The sequence below is a fragment of the Orcinus orca genome, chromosome 14 (assembly GCF_937001465.1).
Source record: "Orcinus orca chromosome 14, mOrcOrc1.1, whole genome shotgun sequence".
In the NCBI taxonomy this organism is placed as follows: Eukaryota; Metazoa; Chordata; class Mammalia; order Artiodactyla; family Delphinidae; genus Orcinus; species Orcinus orca.
In genome coordinates this window covers 55,249,269-55,266,461 of record NC_064572.1, presented here as the reverse complement: position 1 = coordinate 55,266,461, position 17,193 = coordinate 55,249,269, and the positions used below count along the sequence as shown (strand labels likewise).

At 43.2% G+C, this 17,193-nt stretch overlaps 2 protein-coding genes and 1 long non-coding RNA gene across 11 annotated transcripts in view; 1 reads left to right on the top strand and 2 right to left on the bottom strand.

The window, feature by feature from the left end:
* The window catches only part of RPP30 (ribonuclease P/MRP subunit p30), a 28,986-nt gene extending 27,047 nt beyond the window's left edge, over window positions 1-1,939 (bottom strand). For both annotated transcript variants that reach the window (XM_004279386.3, XM_033404868.2), the window contains exons 1-2: window positions 1,832-1,939; window positions 278-333 (exon numbers count right to left, since the gene is read on the bottom strand). In XM_004279386.3, the coding sequence (XP_004279434.2) occupies window positions 278-333; window positions 1,832-1,913 (138 nt within the window). In that variant the 5' untranslated portion in view covers window positions 1,914-1,939. The remainder of the gene's footprint in view (window positions 1-277; window positions 334-1,831) is intronic.
* Window positions 1-17,193, bottom strand: part of LOC125960952 (uncharacterized) — a 275,883-nt gene that overhangs the window by 37,481 nt on the left and 221,209 nt on the right. The gene's annotated exons all lie outside the window — the stretch shown is intronic.
* Window positions 16,220-17,193, top strand: part of HTR7 (5-hydroxytryptamine receptor 7) — a 94,887-nt gene continuing 93,913 nt past the window's right edge. For all 8 annotated transcript variants that reach the window (XR_004476609.2, XR_004476610.2, XM_049696585.1 and 5 more), the window contains exon 1: window positions 16,220-16,907. Coding sequence is in view for 6 of the 8 variants with exons in the window: in XM_049696585.1 (XP_049552542.1) it covers window positions 16,366-16,907 (542 nt within the window). In the remaining 2 variants the exon portion in view is untranslated. The remainder of the gene's footprint in view (window positions 16,908-17,193) is intronic.

The window sequence follows — 17,193 nt, the reverse complement described above, 5'->3', positions numbered from 1 at the left end:
AAAAAGATTAAATATTGTGATTACAGTTTAATGAATAACAATGCACTTTTAAGAAGTTATTGAAAGTTACTTAACATCAAATCAACTTTAAGAATCCTTATACCATGCCCTAGCACTTCACAAAAAACTATCATTTGTACAAATACGCATCAGCTCAACTATTAACATTAAAATAAGATAATGCACAAAGAGTGCTCGTCTGTAGCTTCAATATTACCAATATACACAAAATAACTATAAATGCTGGTTATTATTAACTCAAGAAATTGTATTTTACCTGTTTCTTTTCCTTAAATTCAACAACATGATTGATGGCAACAACTGAATAGCCCACTGAAAAGAAAAATTGAACATTCTTGTTAAATACAACCACCTCTTTTACACATAAGCTCATCCCAATTCATGTCAAGACTAGAAGGTAGTAAGAAGAATGGTTATGGGCTCTGGAGTCAGACGGCCCATTTTCAAATCTATGCATTACTACTTAGAAGTTACTTAACCTTAAGTTTCAAGTTCTTCGTCTGCCAAATGGTGATAATAACAGAACTCACCTTATACGACTGGCAGAATTCAATGAGATAACACACAAAGGATGTTTTAGAACAGTGGCTGGCACAGAGTCAGGGCTTTGTTTGACTTTGGTGGTGTATTATTAGCATTATACCAAAGACACTTTGCGCAACTCCTTTAAAACTTCATTCTCCTTCGTGTCCTTTTGTTCATTTTCATCCCATCACATGTATACTTTTTCACCTTCATTCTTACTCGTTTCTTTTGCTTTTTACCCTTTCTACTTCAAAGGCCCTTTTGCTAAGGAGAAATGTAGTAACGACTCCCTCACACCACTGTCCACATACGCCTCTGAGCTACCCACCAAGAGACTGGGAACTCTCTGAAGCCAGGGCCTTGCTTTATCAGCCTCAACACAGCCTTGTTTTGGACATGTGGACTATCAAAAACATGCCTAAATCATGACTCCAATCTTTAAGTTATTTAAACACCAACGGGAACAACAGGATATTAATATTAAAAGCTAATGCATATTAATGCCAAAATAGTGGTCCCCCCTCTCGTTAGTTTGTCCAGTTTCCTTCTTTTCTTCCTCCCTCAATTATTTACTGAGCAACCATTACTTAACAGGCCCTGCAGAAACCTCTTTATTTTTAACTCCCTCTATTCCCACGTAGACATTTTACAGTCTAAGGAAAGAGACAGCAGTCGCGATTAACTCCAGTAATTAAAATGGGGGTCTTAACTCTCAGAGCTTTTGCTTCCCTTGGATTCAAGTATGCGTAACATTCTAGCATTTTGGCCATGCTGCTCCCCTCTCACGCTCCTAGTATGTCCTCCGCCCCCACCAACCCTCCCTCTACAAAGTATAATTCAAACACTCGCGACCCCATGTCCCTCCCTCACTTCTCGGACCCATAGGTGCACCAGCTTCCTGCATCTGAGTGTCAGAACACTGTCGTGAGACGCAGGAAGGGGCGAAATTAAAAGCACTGACGTAGGAGACTATACTTGGAAGCCCTGGCTTCTGCCATCCATCAGCTGTGGGGCCCTATGCAAATTCCCCGCCCTGTCAGGGCCTCAGTTTCCTCAATTCGCAAGAAATAAGGAGCTAGACTGGGTAACAGCTCCCCAGTGCTTTCGAGTTTCCCGCGCCCAGAATCAGAGCGACACCGCAGGGGCCTCAGCTTCCAGGGACAGCCAGGAGACCCCATGAGACGGGAACGAGGCCCGCCCGGGTCCCTCCCGAGCGTGGCCTGAAAGTCTGGGGGGACAGAGAGACTGGGCAGGCACCGCGGCCCGCGAAGCCGGGGAGACTCACAGTGAGCAGCATTCTCCACTAGCCCGCGCAGCGCCTTCAGGTCGGAACCCGCCCGCAGGTCCAAATCCGCAAACGCCGCCATGGCGAAATCACGTGACGGTCGCGCGCCTATCTGCGCAGCCGCCGGGCCCGCCCCCTCGGGCATGCCGGGAATTGCAGTTTACCTGCGCGGTCTGCCCTCCCACCCCCACCCCACCCCCACCCCACCCGCCCGTGGACTAAGATTAGCAGGTTCCTCGCTCGCCTTCAAGTACCGGCAGAAATTAGTGTGTGGGAATCTACAGCCTCACTTCAATCCTTCTTCGTCTTCTTCCGAATGAGAATGTTTGGTTTCTCCCGGAGGAGTTCACATCTTCCACCGTTCCTCCTATGAAATAATGTAGAAAGTGATTCTTTCAAAATGTACGTATACAGCATTTATTGAGCGCCTACCGTGAACCAAACCCTTTTGCTAAGGGCCGGAAACGCTTAAAAAGTAGTAGGGAACCCGTTTTTTTTCCCCTCCCCTAAAGTCCATTCCGTTGTTTATAAAATGGACTTAACGGGGAAATGGAGAAACAGACCTAAAAGAGGACTGCCCGAGAAAAAGGTCTTTTTGCCCAATCACAACTGGCGGTGCCACAGCACGGTACTCTTTCTTACAGTCAACGCTCTCAGCCACGAGATGACAGGATTCTCTCTAGGATGAGCGGTTAGCTCCAACGCTGGTTTAGCCAAAAACCGGTTAGACAAGGAGGGGCAAAATTAAAATGTTTTACAGTTTTCCATCTAAGAAATGTACAATCAAATCCCACACATTTGATGTTTCCACATTTTTGAACTTCGTGTAAGTGAACTCTTCTTAAAGATTGATAAATCAGTGATCCGAGAACATAAAACTGTGGAACTATAGTTTACATCAGTGCTTCTCAAACGTCTGTGATGAAGGGCCAGGTCGCTGCCGCCCCCTGCCCCCCCCCCCAATTCTTCTAGGACCAGTACGTGGTCCATTGTGCATTACCAATAGGCAGATCTGTCCTCAAAAGACTAATCTAACATCTGAACTGCTCTGTACTCAGCTGAATAAGAGGAGTCCACTAACTGGGGGCTTGGGCATCCAGACAATGCCTAATGGCTGTGAAAGTTTCTAAACATTTCCAATTTCTGTGCTAACTTGCCACAAACAATACACAGTCTCTGGTCTATAGGGCCACATCTTGATTGGTACTCCTCTTCATGATTTCTTTCTTGGTCTCAGAAGAGAATTTTAAGAGGGATCTGTCCCATGTAATAGCATGTAATTCTCCTTTTGGTTTAATTTAGTAAAGACGAAATCTTTTGCTTTCCCAATACTTGGTATTTCCTGAGTAAGAACAGAAGAAAAATGTACTTCTGCAAATAGAACAAAGTCATATAAAGCAAACCCTTTGCTTTTCATCAGAAAACCTGGTGTTAATTTCACAGGTCTTCACCTATGACCACAAAATCTAGATTGGCCAGAAATATGTGTGGTGAAGGTGAATAAGATGACTCATTATTTGATGCCAGCATTAGACTACAAAGAGCTTCTTTCTTTGAAAGTCATGGTGCTGTTGCTGTGAACTGTACCCTTTAGACTTCTTTTCTCATCTTCACCCTGGGCTTCAGTGACAAGGAAGAAAAAGGGCAAGAAGGAAAATGGATGGATAACACTTGAGCACTTTACTGAGGGCAAGTCTATTTGCTAAGTAATTACCTACATATCTATTTAATTTACAAAGCAACTGTGAGTTAAGTCCTGCTTTTTAGCAACATCTGCATTTTACATCTGAGTCATCTAAGGCTTAGTTAATCGTGGTAGACCTACATTTGGATCCGGGTAGTTTGGTTCAGTTCTCACTTGGTGTACTGTCTCCTGGGCAAAGCAAGCAGAGAGGAGAGTTGGAGGATAGGAAGGGAGGAGGGAGAGAAGAAGAGGGAAAGGAAGAAGAGAATGGAGGGCTGGAGGAAGAGGAAAGAGGAAGTAGGGAAGGAGAGGGGAGGAAAGGATGGAGATGGAAGAGGGGAGGAGGGATGGGAAGAGGGAAAAGGGATGATGGCATAGGGGAGAGGAGCAGGGAAGAGGGGTCAGAAGTTGGCCTGGGGGGCTGGGTTCCTAGAGCAGAAAGGATCTGGAGTTAGAAGACCTTGGAAATTTCTGACTGGAAGATAATTGTACTGTATAATTACTCTACAGACTTCCTATCTACTGTCTGATTTAATCCTCACAACCAGCCAATATTGTTATTGTTATTCCTATTATATCAAGTAGGAGTCCTGGGCTCAAAGAGGATGACTCTTCAGTTATTTCCTCTTCCTTAGGGAGCTAAGAAAGAGAAAATGGGCTTTAGCATCCAAGGCCATGTTCCAGCCCTTCTGGGTCTTCCTGAGGGCCTCTCTTGGGCTGGCCCCTCAGTGTCAGTGCATGCTCAGTTGGTCTGTGCCCTTATCCTCTTCTGACTTGGCTCACCCTTCCTGAGGGAGCTGAGAAACACTCCTCTGGGCTTCCTGTCCTCTGTCAGCTTAAGGCTGAGGTGGGGCAAGGCAAGAAAGCAATATTATAACATGACTTGCACAGGTGTGTCAAAAACATCTGGCAGGGTCTTCTTTTCCAGATTGAGGGAGAAGTTTGGGAGATTTGGAGGGGATATGGGACAGTTTCCTGGAGGAGGTGATGCTTGAATTAAATTTTGATGCGTGAAATCGAGGAGCAACAAGATGCAGAGGTCTGGCATGTATCCAGAACTGGCATAAATTAGGTGGTACTCAGTAAAAAGTTGCAGATTTAATAAATGAACCCATGACCTCTTGTTTACCTTCATACCCATGTCAACCCAGTTGTAGCACTGTTGGATGTATTCAATTGCCTAAACACATGGCCAGAAATTCACTGAACTATGCATGTGGTAGACTGGCATGATACACCAGCAACCCAAATAGAACACCCCCTCTTGTTCCCAATGATGGAGCACTTACTGGAGCTCCTGTGCTGATCAGAAAAAGATGCCCTTCCTCCGACCAGACTCGCGTTTGCCCCTGTTTATCACATGGCTGGTAAGTCTGTACAGTGAATCACCTGCCCAGCTTTTCCCAGGGGCCCTGGTAAAGCATACTAGAGGAGTTAATTGCTAAGTCTAGAACTCAAATGGGACTCCACAGGACATCACCAATTCAAGGAGCCTCTCTCAATAATTCCTCCCTCAGAAACTCCCCTTACTGACCTGATAGCACAAGAATTTGTCCATCTTCTAGGCTGTGAGTATCCCTGCTTGCAATGGTAGGGTTTTTTTTTGTTTTAAAGTGTGATTAAGATGAAAGTGAATTTTTTTTATATCTATGTGTCTATCAAAAGTTTGAAAACGAAACACAGGTGAAGAAGTCTAGTGTATTATAAAAATTATCATTGTAAAAATAAGGAGTATTCCTACCTTTTTAAGATGCAAAGTGTGCCTGTTAGAAAAGAATACAACTTAAGACGTTATTATGAAAGAAATCAAAAGAACTATGATTGGTATCTGGAAAGATGTGTAATGGAAACGAATGGAAAGAAAAGGGCTAAAATTTCAATATGGTTGTTTTTTTAATGCAAGTAAAATAAGTGATTGTATTAGTGTCAGGGTCCTCCAGAGAAATAGAACCAAGAGAGTGTGTGTGTGTGTGTGTGTGTGTGTGTGTGTATGTATATATATATCGTGAGAGACAGAGAGAGAGAGAGAGAGAGAGAGAGAGATTTTTAAAAAGAAGTCGACTTGTGTGATTTTGGAGGCTGACAAGTCCCAAGACCGGCAGTTGGCAGGCGGGAGACCCAGGAGAGCTGATGGTATAGCTCCAGTCTGAAGGCAGGCAGGCTCAAGATTCAGGAAGAGGTGATATTTCAGTTTGAGTCCACTGAAAGGGGAACACCCCTGACTCAGCTTGAAGGCAGTCAGGCAGGAGGAATCCTCTCCTATTAGAAGGGTCAATCCTCTTGTTCTATTCAGGTCTTCAACTGATTGGATGAAGCCCACCTACATTATGGAGGTTAATCTGCTTTACTCAATCTACTGGTTCAAATGCTAATCTCATTCAGAAAAAAACTCAAATACACAGCCAGAATGTTTGACTTATCTGGGCATCCAGTGGCCCAGTCAAGTTGACAGAACCACTGCAGTGATGCTGCCTTGAATTGTTGTGTATTTTTTTTGCGGGGGGAAGTATAGTTGTTTTACAATGTTGTGTTAGTTTCTACTGTACAGCGAGTGGAGTTCCCTGTGCTATACAGCAAGTTCTCATCAGTTATCTATTTTATACATATTAGCGTGTATATGTTAATCCCAATCTCCCAGTTCATCCCACCTCCCCTTTCCCCACTTGGTGTTCATACGTTTGTTCTCTACATGTGTGTCTCTATTTCTGCCTTGCAAACTGGTTCATCTGTACCATTTTTCTAGATTTCACAAATATGTGTTAATATACGATATTTATTTTTCTCTTTCTGACTTCACTCTGTATGACAGTCTCTAGGTCCATCCATGTCTCTACAAATGATGCAATTTTATTCCTTTTTATGGCTGAGTAATATTCCATTGCATATATGTACCACATCTTCTTCATTCTTCAATGGACATTTAGGTTGCTTCCATGACCTGGCTATTGTAAATAGTGCTGCAATGAACATTGGGGTGCATGTGTCTTTTTGAGTTATGGTTTTCTCTGGGTATATGCCCCGTAGTGGGAAATTGTTGTGTATTAAGTGAAGAAAAAAACTGCTCAGGCAACTAAAACTTTGTGTTTTTTTCCTGAAGACTAGTTTGCAAAGAATATTTATAGAAGGCAAAAGAAAGAACAGGTCCTAAACAGAAACTAGCATTTGCAAACTCTATTCTCAGCATGTTGGAAATATAGCTTAGAACTTGCAGGGTAAATTGCATGAAAAAACTAGGTTATTTCTGGCATTTTCTATTACAGTTGATAAGTAGATATATAAAAGTTGTGTTGAGAATTTTGATATGAGTAAATATCTTTTGGAAATGGTGCTCAAACAAGGCACATCATTAGGAAGTGGCTTATTTTTGTGTATGGAGAAAAATTTTGAGCGTTTTAAAGTAGACGTGTTAGAATTGGTAACCATGACTACAGATGGGATTCCTGCAGCGGTCAGTGTTAACATCAGACTCATGAAACATAAGCACAATGTGACATTTTGTCAAGACACAGAATTTTAGCCAATTTATTATACTATAGGCCAGAACCACTTTGAGCTTTAAAACTTAAAATCTATACAAATGATAGCCATCATACTTGACCATGACCCACAGTCTGTGCTCAAAATAGCTGTAGTGCATATAGTGGATGCTGAGAAAATTTTGAACTGCTGAAAGAAATTTACTTATTGATGCTATCAAGGAAAAAAATATCCACCTCAGCTCACCAGTGGAGGCTGGACCAGATTTGCTTCTTTTGTCGATGCTATAACCCCTTTAAATACTCTCTCTTCCCACCTTTTGAAAAAGCATATAAACTGATTTGTTCATATATAGCAAAATTGTGTCTTTGGCAAAATGATCTGGCTAGGAATAATCTAGCTCATTTTTGGCATAGAAACTGGTTTCTAGATGTGAAAATTATGGTCTAACCTCATAGTGCAGCACCAATGTGGAGTTGAAGACTGTGATCCAAAAGATACTAAGATTTAAACCCTGAAACTTTATGGCGATCTGCTTAATTTGCCCTTCTCAATTAATATCACTAATGTGATTAAAAATTACAAAAGGAAGTTTTTCTATTTAAGCACCTACATAATAGCCTCAATTTTGCAGCTTGGCCCACAAAACCTAAAATATCTACTATCTGTTGTAAACTACAGAAAATGTTGACTGAACCCTTCGTTATTTTTTTAAGTATTTTATTCAAGTATAGTTGATTTACAGCTGTGTTAATTTCTGCTGTACAGCAAAGTGATTCAGTTATACATATATATACACATATATATATGTATATATATATACATTCTTTTTCATATTCTTTTCCATTATGGTTTATCACAGGATATTGAATGTAGTTCCCTGTGTTGTACAGTAGGACCTTGTTTTTAGCTGCTCAACCCTCTTTAAATCAGAGGTCCACAACAGTGTTCAGACCCTGTATTCTACCTCAGCTAACCCTAGGGGGGCACTTGAAAATTTGTGTGGGTATGTTTTTTTTTTTTTCGCTTGTCATAGCAATTTGTTGTTTTAATCTTATCATTGTCACTATAATTGAGAAGTGAGGTGGTTGACACTAGCTTTTAGTGGGAAGAGGCCAGAAGTGTTAACTATGCTGCAGTGAATGAGAAAGTCTCACACAATGAACACTTGTCCCTCATCTTGTATGACTTTTGAATATCAAGCCAGGCATTCACATGGGGTAGAGCCTGCTTATCACTACCTGAGCCTAGAACCTAAATAGGTTTTACATATAAAAGCACGGCAATTTTTTCACAATTTTTATAGGCACAGAACTTTCTAGGAGTATAACTATTGAGTAAATAGAGGGAAGGTCATACTTTTCTTTGCTTGGAACTATGAGAGTTGGTTGGAACTACATATATAAGAGAACTATAAGAGTTGTTCCCAATTTCAAAAAATTATGTCATTGCAGCAACACTACTTTTGTTATTCGAGTTGACAATGCAGCACACCTGTATCACTATGCATTTACAACAGTCACATTCATGGTGATTCATATATGTACATATTACCAGACATACCCACACATACATACATACATCATCTTATATGCTATCTGATATATGTTAAATAAGTAAATATATATATGTATTTAGCCCTTACTTCAAAATATTATGCATAAGTTAGAACTATTGACAATATTCAGTTAGTTATCTTAAGTCTATATTTAAACATTTAAAAAATATAAACATATTTGTTATAAGTAGATATAGGCATCTGCTATATTTTTGATACAGTGGTGCCCAAGCATTCATATACTTAAGTACATATTTATTTATTCTCTCCTCTATCGCTACAAAATATTTTATTTAAAAAAAAGGTGCTGTGGACTGAATGTTTGTGTGCCCCCAAATTCATCTGCTGAAATTCTAACCCCAAATGTAATGGTACTTAGAGATGGGGCCTTTGAGAGATAGTTAGGTCATGAGGGTGGAACCCTCATGATGGGATTAGTGCCCTTATAAGAAGAGACATGAGAAAGCTTGCTTTTTCTCTCTTTGATCTTTGCCATATGAGCACATAGCAAGAAGATGACCACCTGCAAACTGAGAAGAGGGTCCTCACCAGAACCTGACTTCCCAGCTCCAGAACTGTGAGAAATAAATTTCTGTTGTTTAAGACACCCAGTCTTTGGTAATGTGCCATAGCAGTCTGAACTGACTAAAACAGGGGGTTCTGAATCTCATAAGTTGAGAATTTGCCTCAAATATAAAATCCATTGTGCAAAGAATTTATCTGTGTTCAGAAGTATTTTTATTTCTGCACAATAGTCTTTGGTTATAAAAATGAATAAAACTAAATATTGCTTCCAGTTGGAGGAATCAAGGTTGGATTCTGTACTGTAGACAACGATGCAAAATAATAATAATACCTGAAACTAACTCTGTACTTTATTTTGGTTCAGGAAAACAATTTATCAAGTTTCCAGTCTAAATCAAAGGAATAGGGACTTCCCTGGTGGCATAGTGGTTAAGAATCCACCTGCCAATGCAGGGGACACAGGTTCAATCCCTGGTCCAGGAAGATCCCACATGTCGTGGAGCAACTAAGCCCTTGTGCCACAACTACTGAGCCTGCGCTCTAGAGCCCACAAGCCACAACTGCTGAGCCCGTGCACCACAATTACTGAAGCCCACGCACCTAGAGCCTGTGTGCCCCGCAGCAGGAGAGGCCACCATGATAAGAAGCCCGAGCACTGCAACGAAAAGTGGCCCCCGCTCGCCACAACTAGAGAAAGGCTGTGCACAGCAATGAAGACCCAACGCAGCCAAAAATAAATACATAAATAAAAACATTTTTTAAAATTTATAAATCAAAGGAATACTGATTTTTAAAAAATCAATTAAATATTTTTATTTCTCAAGTTGTGCATTTTCAATTTAAAATGTAGTCAATAACATAGTTTCCCAACCTTAGCACTGTTGCCATTTTGGGCCAGATAACCCTTTGTTGTGGGAGGTTGTCCTGTGCCTCTAACTACTGATGCCAGTAGCATCCGTCTGGTTTAATAACAGTAGATGTCTCCACACATTGCCAAATGTATCCCGAAGGGCAAAATCCCAGGCCAGTAATATTTAAGTGTTCATGCCAGGTAATTGTAGGGTCAGTGTCTGATTTTTGGGGAGGGTGGTTTTAGAAAGTGAAAGGAATACATTTCCTGACTATAGGGAAGATGTGGTTTGCTTTTCCTCACGTAGTAGGGACCCTCAAGGAAGCGGGCAGACCTATTGCGGGATGGGTGCTCCATTCACCGAGGGCCATGGACCCTTAGACTCTGGGTGTACAGCCTCAGTCAAGGTTCCCATGCTCCTGAAGGACACAGGAGCAGCAGTACTGCTTCGTGGGATTATGTGGGCTTAGACAACAGGGAGAAACAGAGCAGCCTTGTGGAATGGTCTGCTTTGGGTACAATACTCCAGGTCCATCAGTGGAACCTCAGGGTAGGGCAGGGGAAGAGGGAGCCACAATAATGACGAGTTGAATTGCCCATCAGATAAATAGGGTGGGGGCTCAGAATCATATTTAATTTTAGAAAAATATGACACTTCTTACAGAGTAAAGTTCATATGTACCTTGCATGGCACACGTGATTCTTTATGATTGGCCCCCAAGAAGTCTACCCTCGCCGTTTCCAATGCATTTTATATGATGCAGTTATGGCAAGTGTTCCACATGTTAATGGACCCCTGTTGGCACTGCACTCCCCTTTGCTCCAGTCTGCTGATGAAACTTCTGCCTGAGGGGAAGTGTTAGCTCTGTGAATTCTTTGGTCTCCCCAGGAAGAGCCAATGCTTCTTTCCTCTGGACTCCCACATATTTGTTTCATACTTATGAGGCTTTTCATATTGCACTGTATCTAGTCTGTCTCTTTCACCAGGTAATGAACACCTGCAGAGTGGAGAATTTTGCCTTATTTGTTCATCCCTAGCACTTAGTACAGTGCCTATTAATATATAGCTGGTACACGTTTATTGAATGACTGGATCAGGGATAGTTTTGCCTAGAAATGGGGACATGAACATAATGGCAATTTCCATATCACATTATTTTGAAGACTGTAGAAGGATTCCTAAAATTCTACAGGGGATTAGAAAATGTAGTATAAGATGCAGCCTATCAATTCTTCAATGAAAGACTTTCTTACTTCTTTCTATTCTACTTATCTTTAAATACCACATGTCCCTCTATCTCTGCCCAATTCTCTGCTACTCTTTTGAATAAAACTACTCCAAAAGTTGTATGCCCTCCCAGTTGCTATTTTCTCTCTCCTCATGATCTCTTGAACCCATTCTAGTCTACTTTTATTCCTGCCACTTCACTGGAATAGTTCTTTCCTTACTTGGCATTTGGCCGAGTTCATCAATTTCTTCTCCTTGAAACATCTTCCTCCCTTCCCTTTGAGCATCCAATCTTTCTTGGTTTTCCTCCTAACTCAATGGTCTCTCCTCAGTCTTTGTTGGTCTCTCTTCCTCTCCCCAACCTCAGGATGTTGGAGCATCCTAGGGTTAATTCCTCAGGCTTCTTCTCTATCTGCTCTTCTTCTTGAGAGATCTTCTCCTGAACTTGTATCTGACTATATGACATCTCCACTTGGATGTCCAATAGGGTCTCCAACTTAACGTGTCCTTTTTAAAAAGAACTCCTAAAACAATACCTGGCATGTATTAGATGCTCAATAAATATTGACTCAATCGAGTGAATGCTCATATTATCTGTTTTTCTTTAAGGTGAAGGACTTAAGTTTTCTTTCAATTAGTCCTTCAGATTTGGACCATGGAAGCTGACATTGTCCAATTTGTTCCCTGAAAAGAGCTTTCCATGGAAGTTCTCTCTGTGTGGAATTTGTATGAGGAATAGATTCACCACTAGAGGGTGAGCATGTACCACTTATATTTCGAGAAGGTCACGGCAAGAAAAAATGGAGTAATTAGAAAAATAAGTTAAGTGTTCTTGGATCTATCCATTCTCTGATTTTCTGTTCATATTTTCTTGCTGTTGAGGAAAAATTTTAAAGGATACATTTACTTTGTAAAGAGAACGAACATTTTCTAAATGGAACCAAAGGAAAAAAAAATACATTTTTCTAGTTAGCATTAAGGGAAAATGCAAGTGAAAGTATCTCAATTAAAGGACACATATATCTGAATCAAAACAAAACTCACCGTTCACTTTTAAGATGAGGAATTATTTTAAATCATGAACGACTCTTGGTTATAGGCTTTTTCTACATTTTGACAAACATTTATTGAGCACCTAGTATGTAGCGGGAATAAGAAAATATCCTTGCCTTTGGGGAGTTCACAGTCTGCTGGAAAAGACAGTCATGTAAACATAAAGCGTAATGCACCAGTAAGTGCTATAATAAAGATGTGTAGAAAGTGTTTTAAGAGCCTTCAGAGCCTAGAAAGGATGAGACTAGCCATGGTGAGGGGGATTTCACAGAGATGGGGACATTCTTGTGTCCCAGACTACCAGTTATCCCAACTGGGCCTCCCCATATCTCTGTTGACAGTTGCTAGGATGGGTGTTCTGGCTCTGTGCTACTGCTCTACGACCGAACTGGTACACAGTGTAGGATTTCGATATTTATATACACTAATCTTAGCACTATACCTATCTAAGCACTGTTTTCCTAGTCTTTTCTCATCCAATTCTGGGGTCAACACCCAGATAATTAGCTTAGTTGAGTGAACCAATAGGGTGTACAAGTAAGTAGCTGAAAAACTTTGGAGAAGTGCAAGAGTAGTCCTGTAGAAAGTCAGCCTCATTGGGCGTTGGAAATTACCAGAGCCCCAGTCAGCATGACGTTAGTATGCTTAACTGACCAGTGTGTTGCCAATGAATCCTATGGCATAGAAAGCTTTATTTTCCTTGTGTTTCTTAAATTAAATCTAGACTGTCAGAGTATGCTGGTTTATGGGAAAATAAACTCTCCTAAGCTTATGTCCTCCGGCTGGGTATGTGTGGGCCTGCAGAGATATGATTCAGCACATACCTTTAGATGAGCCAGAGGTGTACCTACAGGAAGAAGAGCTTATAAAAAGACAATAATTCTTTTTTTCTTTCTTTTTTTTTCTTTTGCGGTACGCGGGCCTCACACTGTTGTGGCCTCTCCCGTTGTGGAACACAGGCTCAGCGGCCATGGCTCACGGGCCCAGCCACTCCGCGGCATGTGGGATCTTCCCGGACCGGGGCACAAACTCGTGTCCCCTGCATCAGCAGGCGGACTCTCAACCACTGCGCCACCAGGGAAGCCCAAGACGATAATTCTTATTGTAGGATGCGGTTACTCTTCTGTACTCCCCCAGAACAGTTTTGAGTGCAGGAGATTGCCAGTTGGAAACCTCAGAAAGCTGTCGTTAGGAAAATGCTGTTATAGGAAATGAGAGTCTACACAAGGTTTGGTACTTTTTAAAGTAGCAGAGTTATTTTTCAATGAAAGAAATCAAAGGGATTAAAAACTAAAGATGTGATTTGATTTAGACGCCAACCCCTCTCTTATTATCTCCAATATAAGAGCCAGAGTAGGGTGGCAGGGGGAGGGGAAAGGCAGCAACACCTTGATATGGATTTTAAAACCCCAGGAAACCAAGGGCAAAACAACACATTTAGGTGAATGTTTAGGTATTTTTATGAATATTTTGTGAAGCTGTATCTTCAGCTTTTTTGTGTGAGAAAATTGTGGAAAAGGATAAATGAGATTTTAATATTTTTATTAAGATATGATTATTTGTTATTCAATGTTAGAGGGAAACAGAAAGAATTCCAAATTGTTCTGTCTGGATTTTGGAATGATACAATGATAGATGAAATTTAAACTCAACATAGCAAGGTAATGCTGCAGAAGCTAAGATTTTCAATAACTGTGTTTATGCACTGTGATAGCTTATAAATTAAAAACCTAGCAACTCTTAGGAAATACACTCAGCCATCACCAGGGATAATATAAGTGACTTCTGTATAAAAAGGGGAGTTTGGACCTGATGCTATATTGCAAATGGAAGAGGAAGTAAATTTGAAAGTAGTATTTTACTGATTATTTGGTGCATTTATATGTCTACAATGAAAAAACAAAAGCAAAAAACATCAGAAGCAGCTATGAAACATAAGTGGGCTGGGTAAGGGCTGACCAGAGTGTAGGGGGCAAATTATATTGACTTTAAACTCAAATAAAAAATATTGCTTTTCAAATTCTTTGTATAATTAATTAATGTGGAATATTACTTAAAAGAGCCAAGACATAAAGCAAGCTGACCCTGATTAGAGTACTCAAGGGGGATAAAAAAATGAGAAAAGTCAAAATGAGTTAAAATAAGTTAAAAAGTTAAAATGAGAAAAGTCCCAAGTAGCTTGTGAAATTTGCCACCTTAAGGAATTTTTAAGAGGCCTTGAGACAATTCTAAACCTCAAAAACCAAAAACCTGAGACGTTTCAATGCAGTCATGAGTGATTTTGGACAAGTCATTAAACTTGTCCCAGCCTCTATTTCCCTCTCTGTATTGCAGGGTGAACAAATGGTTTCTCAGATGCCTTCCAGCTACAAACTGGTTTTCTTTTGTCTGAAATTATGTTTAATACTAACTTAAGTAAGGTTGAAGAAATTTCCTCACCCATCCTCTTAACCATGAAATAGTATTTTTTTGTGGTCTACATGTTACGCTGCACTCTTCCTCTGAATGTGTTGATCCGCTTACCCCAGACAGAGGAGAGCCGCTGACATGTTCACAGTAGTGAAAGAGCTGTCAGCATTGGCCCATGATTTAGGGATTTATTTTTTCTACTTAAAAAAAATTTTTTTTGGAATGTGTAGAGGGAAGAATATGAACATAGTAATCAGATAAACCTGGGTTTGAAACCTCTTACTTACCAGCTGATTGCAATAGCAACTGTGTTTCCTTATCTGGAAAAACAGGGCTAACACCCACCCTGAAGAATGAAGAGTGTTACCCAGCACTCACGTCAATACATTTTGAGGTTTCTGTTCCTTTTCTTATTTATGATCCGCTAGGGTCTAACTAGAAATGAAAACAGATTTGATTATTCTTAGTCTTTAGACTAAAGAAATCACTGCTGGCTTCCGATAAAATCTTTAAACAAAATGGAGTGAAATAAGTCTCACACATAATAAAAATCAGCCACTCTGACAGGGTTTCAATACCAAGGGGATTTTAGGCAATAGGCATTAATTAAATCAACATACACACCCAGGATTCTGCAAAACATTTATAACCGGTCATTTCTTCTCTTACGTGCAAGATTTCCAGAATGCCATGGGAGAATTAACCCTCATTTTAATACATTAGGCACTGAAGTCTGAATGTAAAAGCAGTCAAGGTCTATTTTCAGAGCTGAGAGGCCTGTTTCTAGACGCCTGGAGTGTTGGTCACAGTGGGTTTAAGCCCTCTGGAGGTCCCTTCCCCAGAGCCCCCATCTCCTCCTAGGTGTCAGGACCCGGGCGTCCCTCCCTCTCCCTTTTCTCCTTCTGAGCTCCCACCCCCACCCCCATTCAGCCGCTTCTCTTTTTTCCATCTTCGCTTTCTCCCATCAGTGGTCAAAATAGGAAACGGAAGTATCTGTTTGTTGCTTGGTGGAGTGCTAAGAAAGGTTTATTTTAAATCAAGATTAAAGAAAAAAAAATCCCTCCCCGGGTTCTTCATTTTGCAATGAGTCCGAGCGTCCGCGGGCTCCCTAGTCCTCCCCCACCAAACTGTCGTTCACTAGTGAGGAGGTTCGGGTCTGTCGGCGGGAGTGTGAGCCTCCTGCGGAAGATCCCCGGGCAAAGCGGCTCGGGATACCGGGAGGCACGTGGAGCACCGCCCCCCGCCCAGTGCCGGGGGGCGCGGGAGAGACGGCGGCCCCTGCCCAGCCGGGGAAACCCGTCCCGGAGCCCGGGGCGGGCGGGCAGCGGCCGGCGGCGGCGGCGGCGGGCGCGAGGGGCGGGGCGCTCTCCGCAACTTCTGCCGCTGCCTCCCGGGCGCTCTCGGCCGAGCCACTCGGCGGCTGAAGTCTGCGAGCGGTACGAGCGGTGCGGTGCGGCCAGCCGAGCCCGGCCCGCCGGCCCCCGATCCCGCGCGTCCCGGGGGTCCGTCGGGTGCTGGAGGCGCCTCCCGCAGGGAGTCCCCGGGTGGCCGCGCTCCCGCGTCGTCCGCTGCTGTTGGGGGACCGGGACGTGCGGGGCCGCAAGGCCGGGCCGGGGCGCCCTCCAGCGGACTGCGCGGGCCCCATGGCTGGGCCGAGCGGAGCGGAACCGACGAGGTGAAGCCCCCGGGCCGGCAGCCGGAGCGCGTGGCGGGGGCGCCGGCTCCATGGGCAGCGACGCACAGCGGCACGATGATGGACGTTAACAGCAGCGGCCGCCCGGACCTCTACGGGCACCTCCGCTCTTTTCTGCCAGAGGTGGGACGCGGGCTGCCCGACCTGAGCCCCGACGGCGCCGGCCCGGTCGCGGGCTCCTGGGCGCCGCACCTGCTGCACGGGGTCCCTGAGGTGACGGCCAGCCCCGTGCCCACCTGGGACGCACTCCCGGACAATGCCTCCGGCTGCGGGGAGCAGATCAACTACGGCAGCGCCGAGAAAGTTGTGATCGGCTCCATCCTGACGCTCATCACGCTGCTGACGATCGCCGGCAACTGCCTGGTGGTGATCTCTGTGTGCTTCGTCAAGAAGCTCCGCCAGCCCTCCAACTACCTGATCGTGTCCCTGGCGCTGGCCGACCTCTCGGTGGCCGTGGCGGTCATGCCCTTCGTCAGCGTCACCGACCTTATCGGGGGCAAGTGGATCTTTGGCCACTTCTTCTGCAACGTCTTTATCGCCATGGACGTCATGTGCTGCACGGCCTCGATCATGACCCTGTGCGTGATCAGCATCGACAGGTAAGGGCCGGGCTGCCCCGTCCCGGGGTCCGCCTGGGGATGTGCTGGCAGCTCAGCCCCACACACTTGCCTTTCTTGGTCGGATAAACCAGACTCCCCTGCGGGAGGAAGGGCTGCGCTTAACCCCCCCCCCCCCCGCCCTCCGCCACACACACACATCAACCCGACACCAACCAAACAACTTCAGTTACAGCGTAGCCTATATACACCTTTAAAAGAAGAGCTCGAAATGTTCTGGTTTACGGTAGTGAGAATTTTAAGACCAAAGTTAAGAGTATTTTAAGCG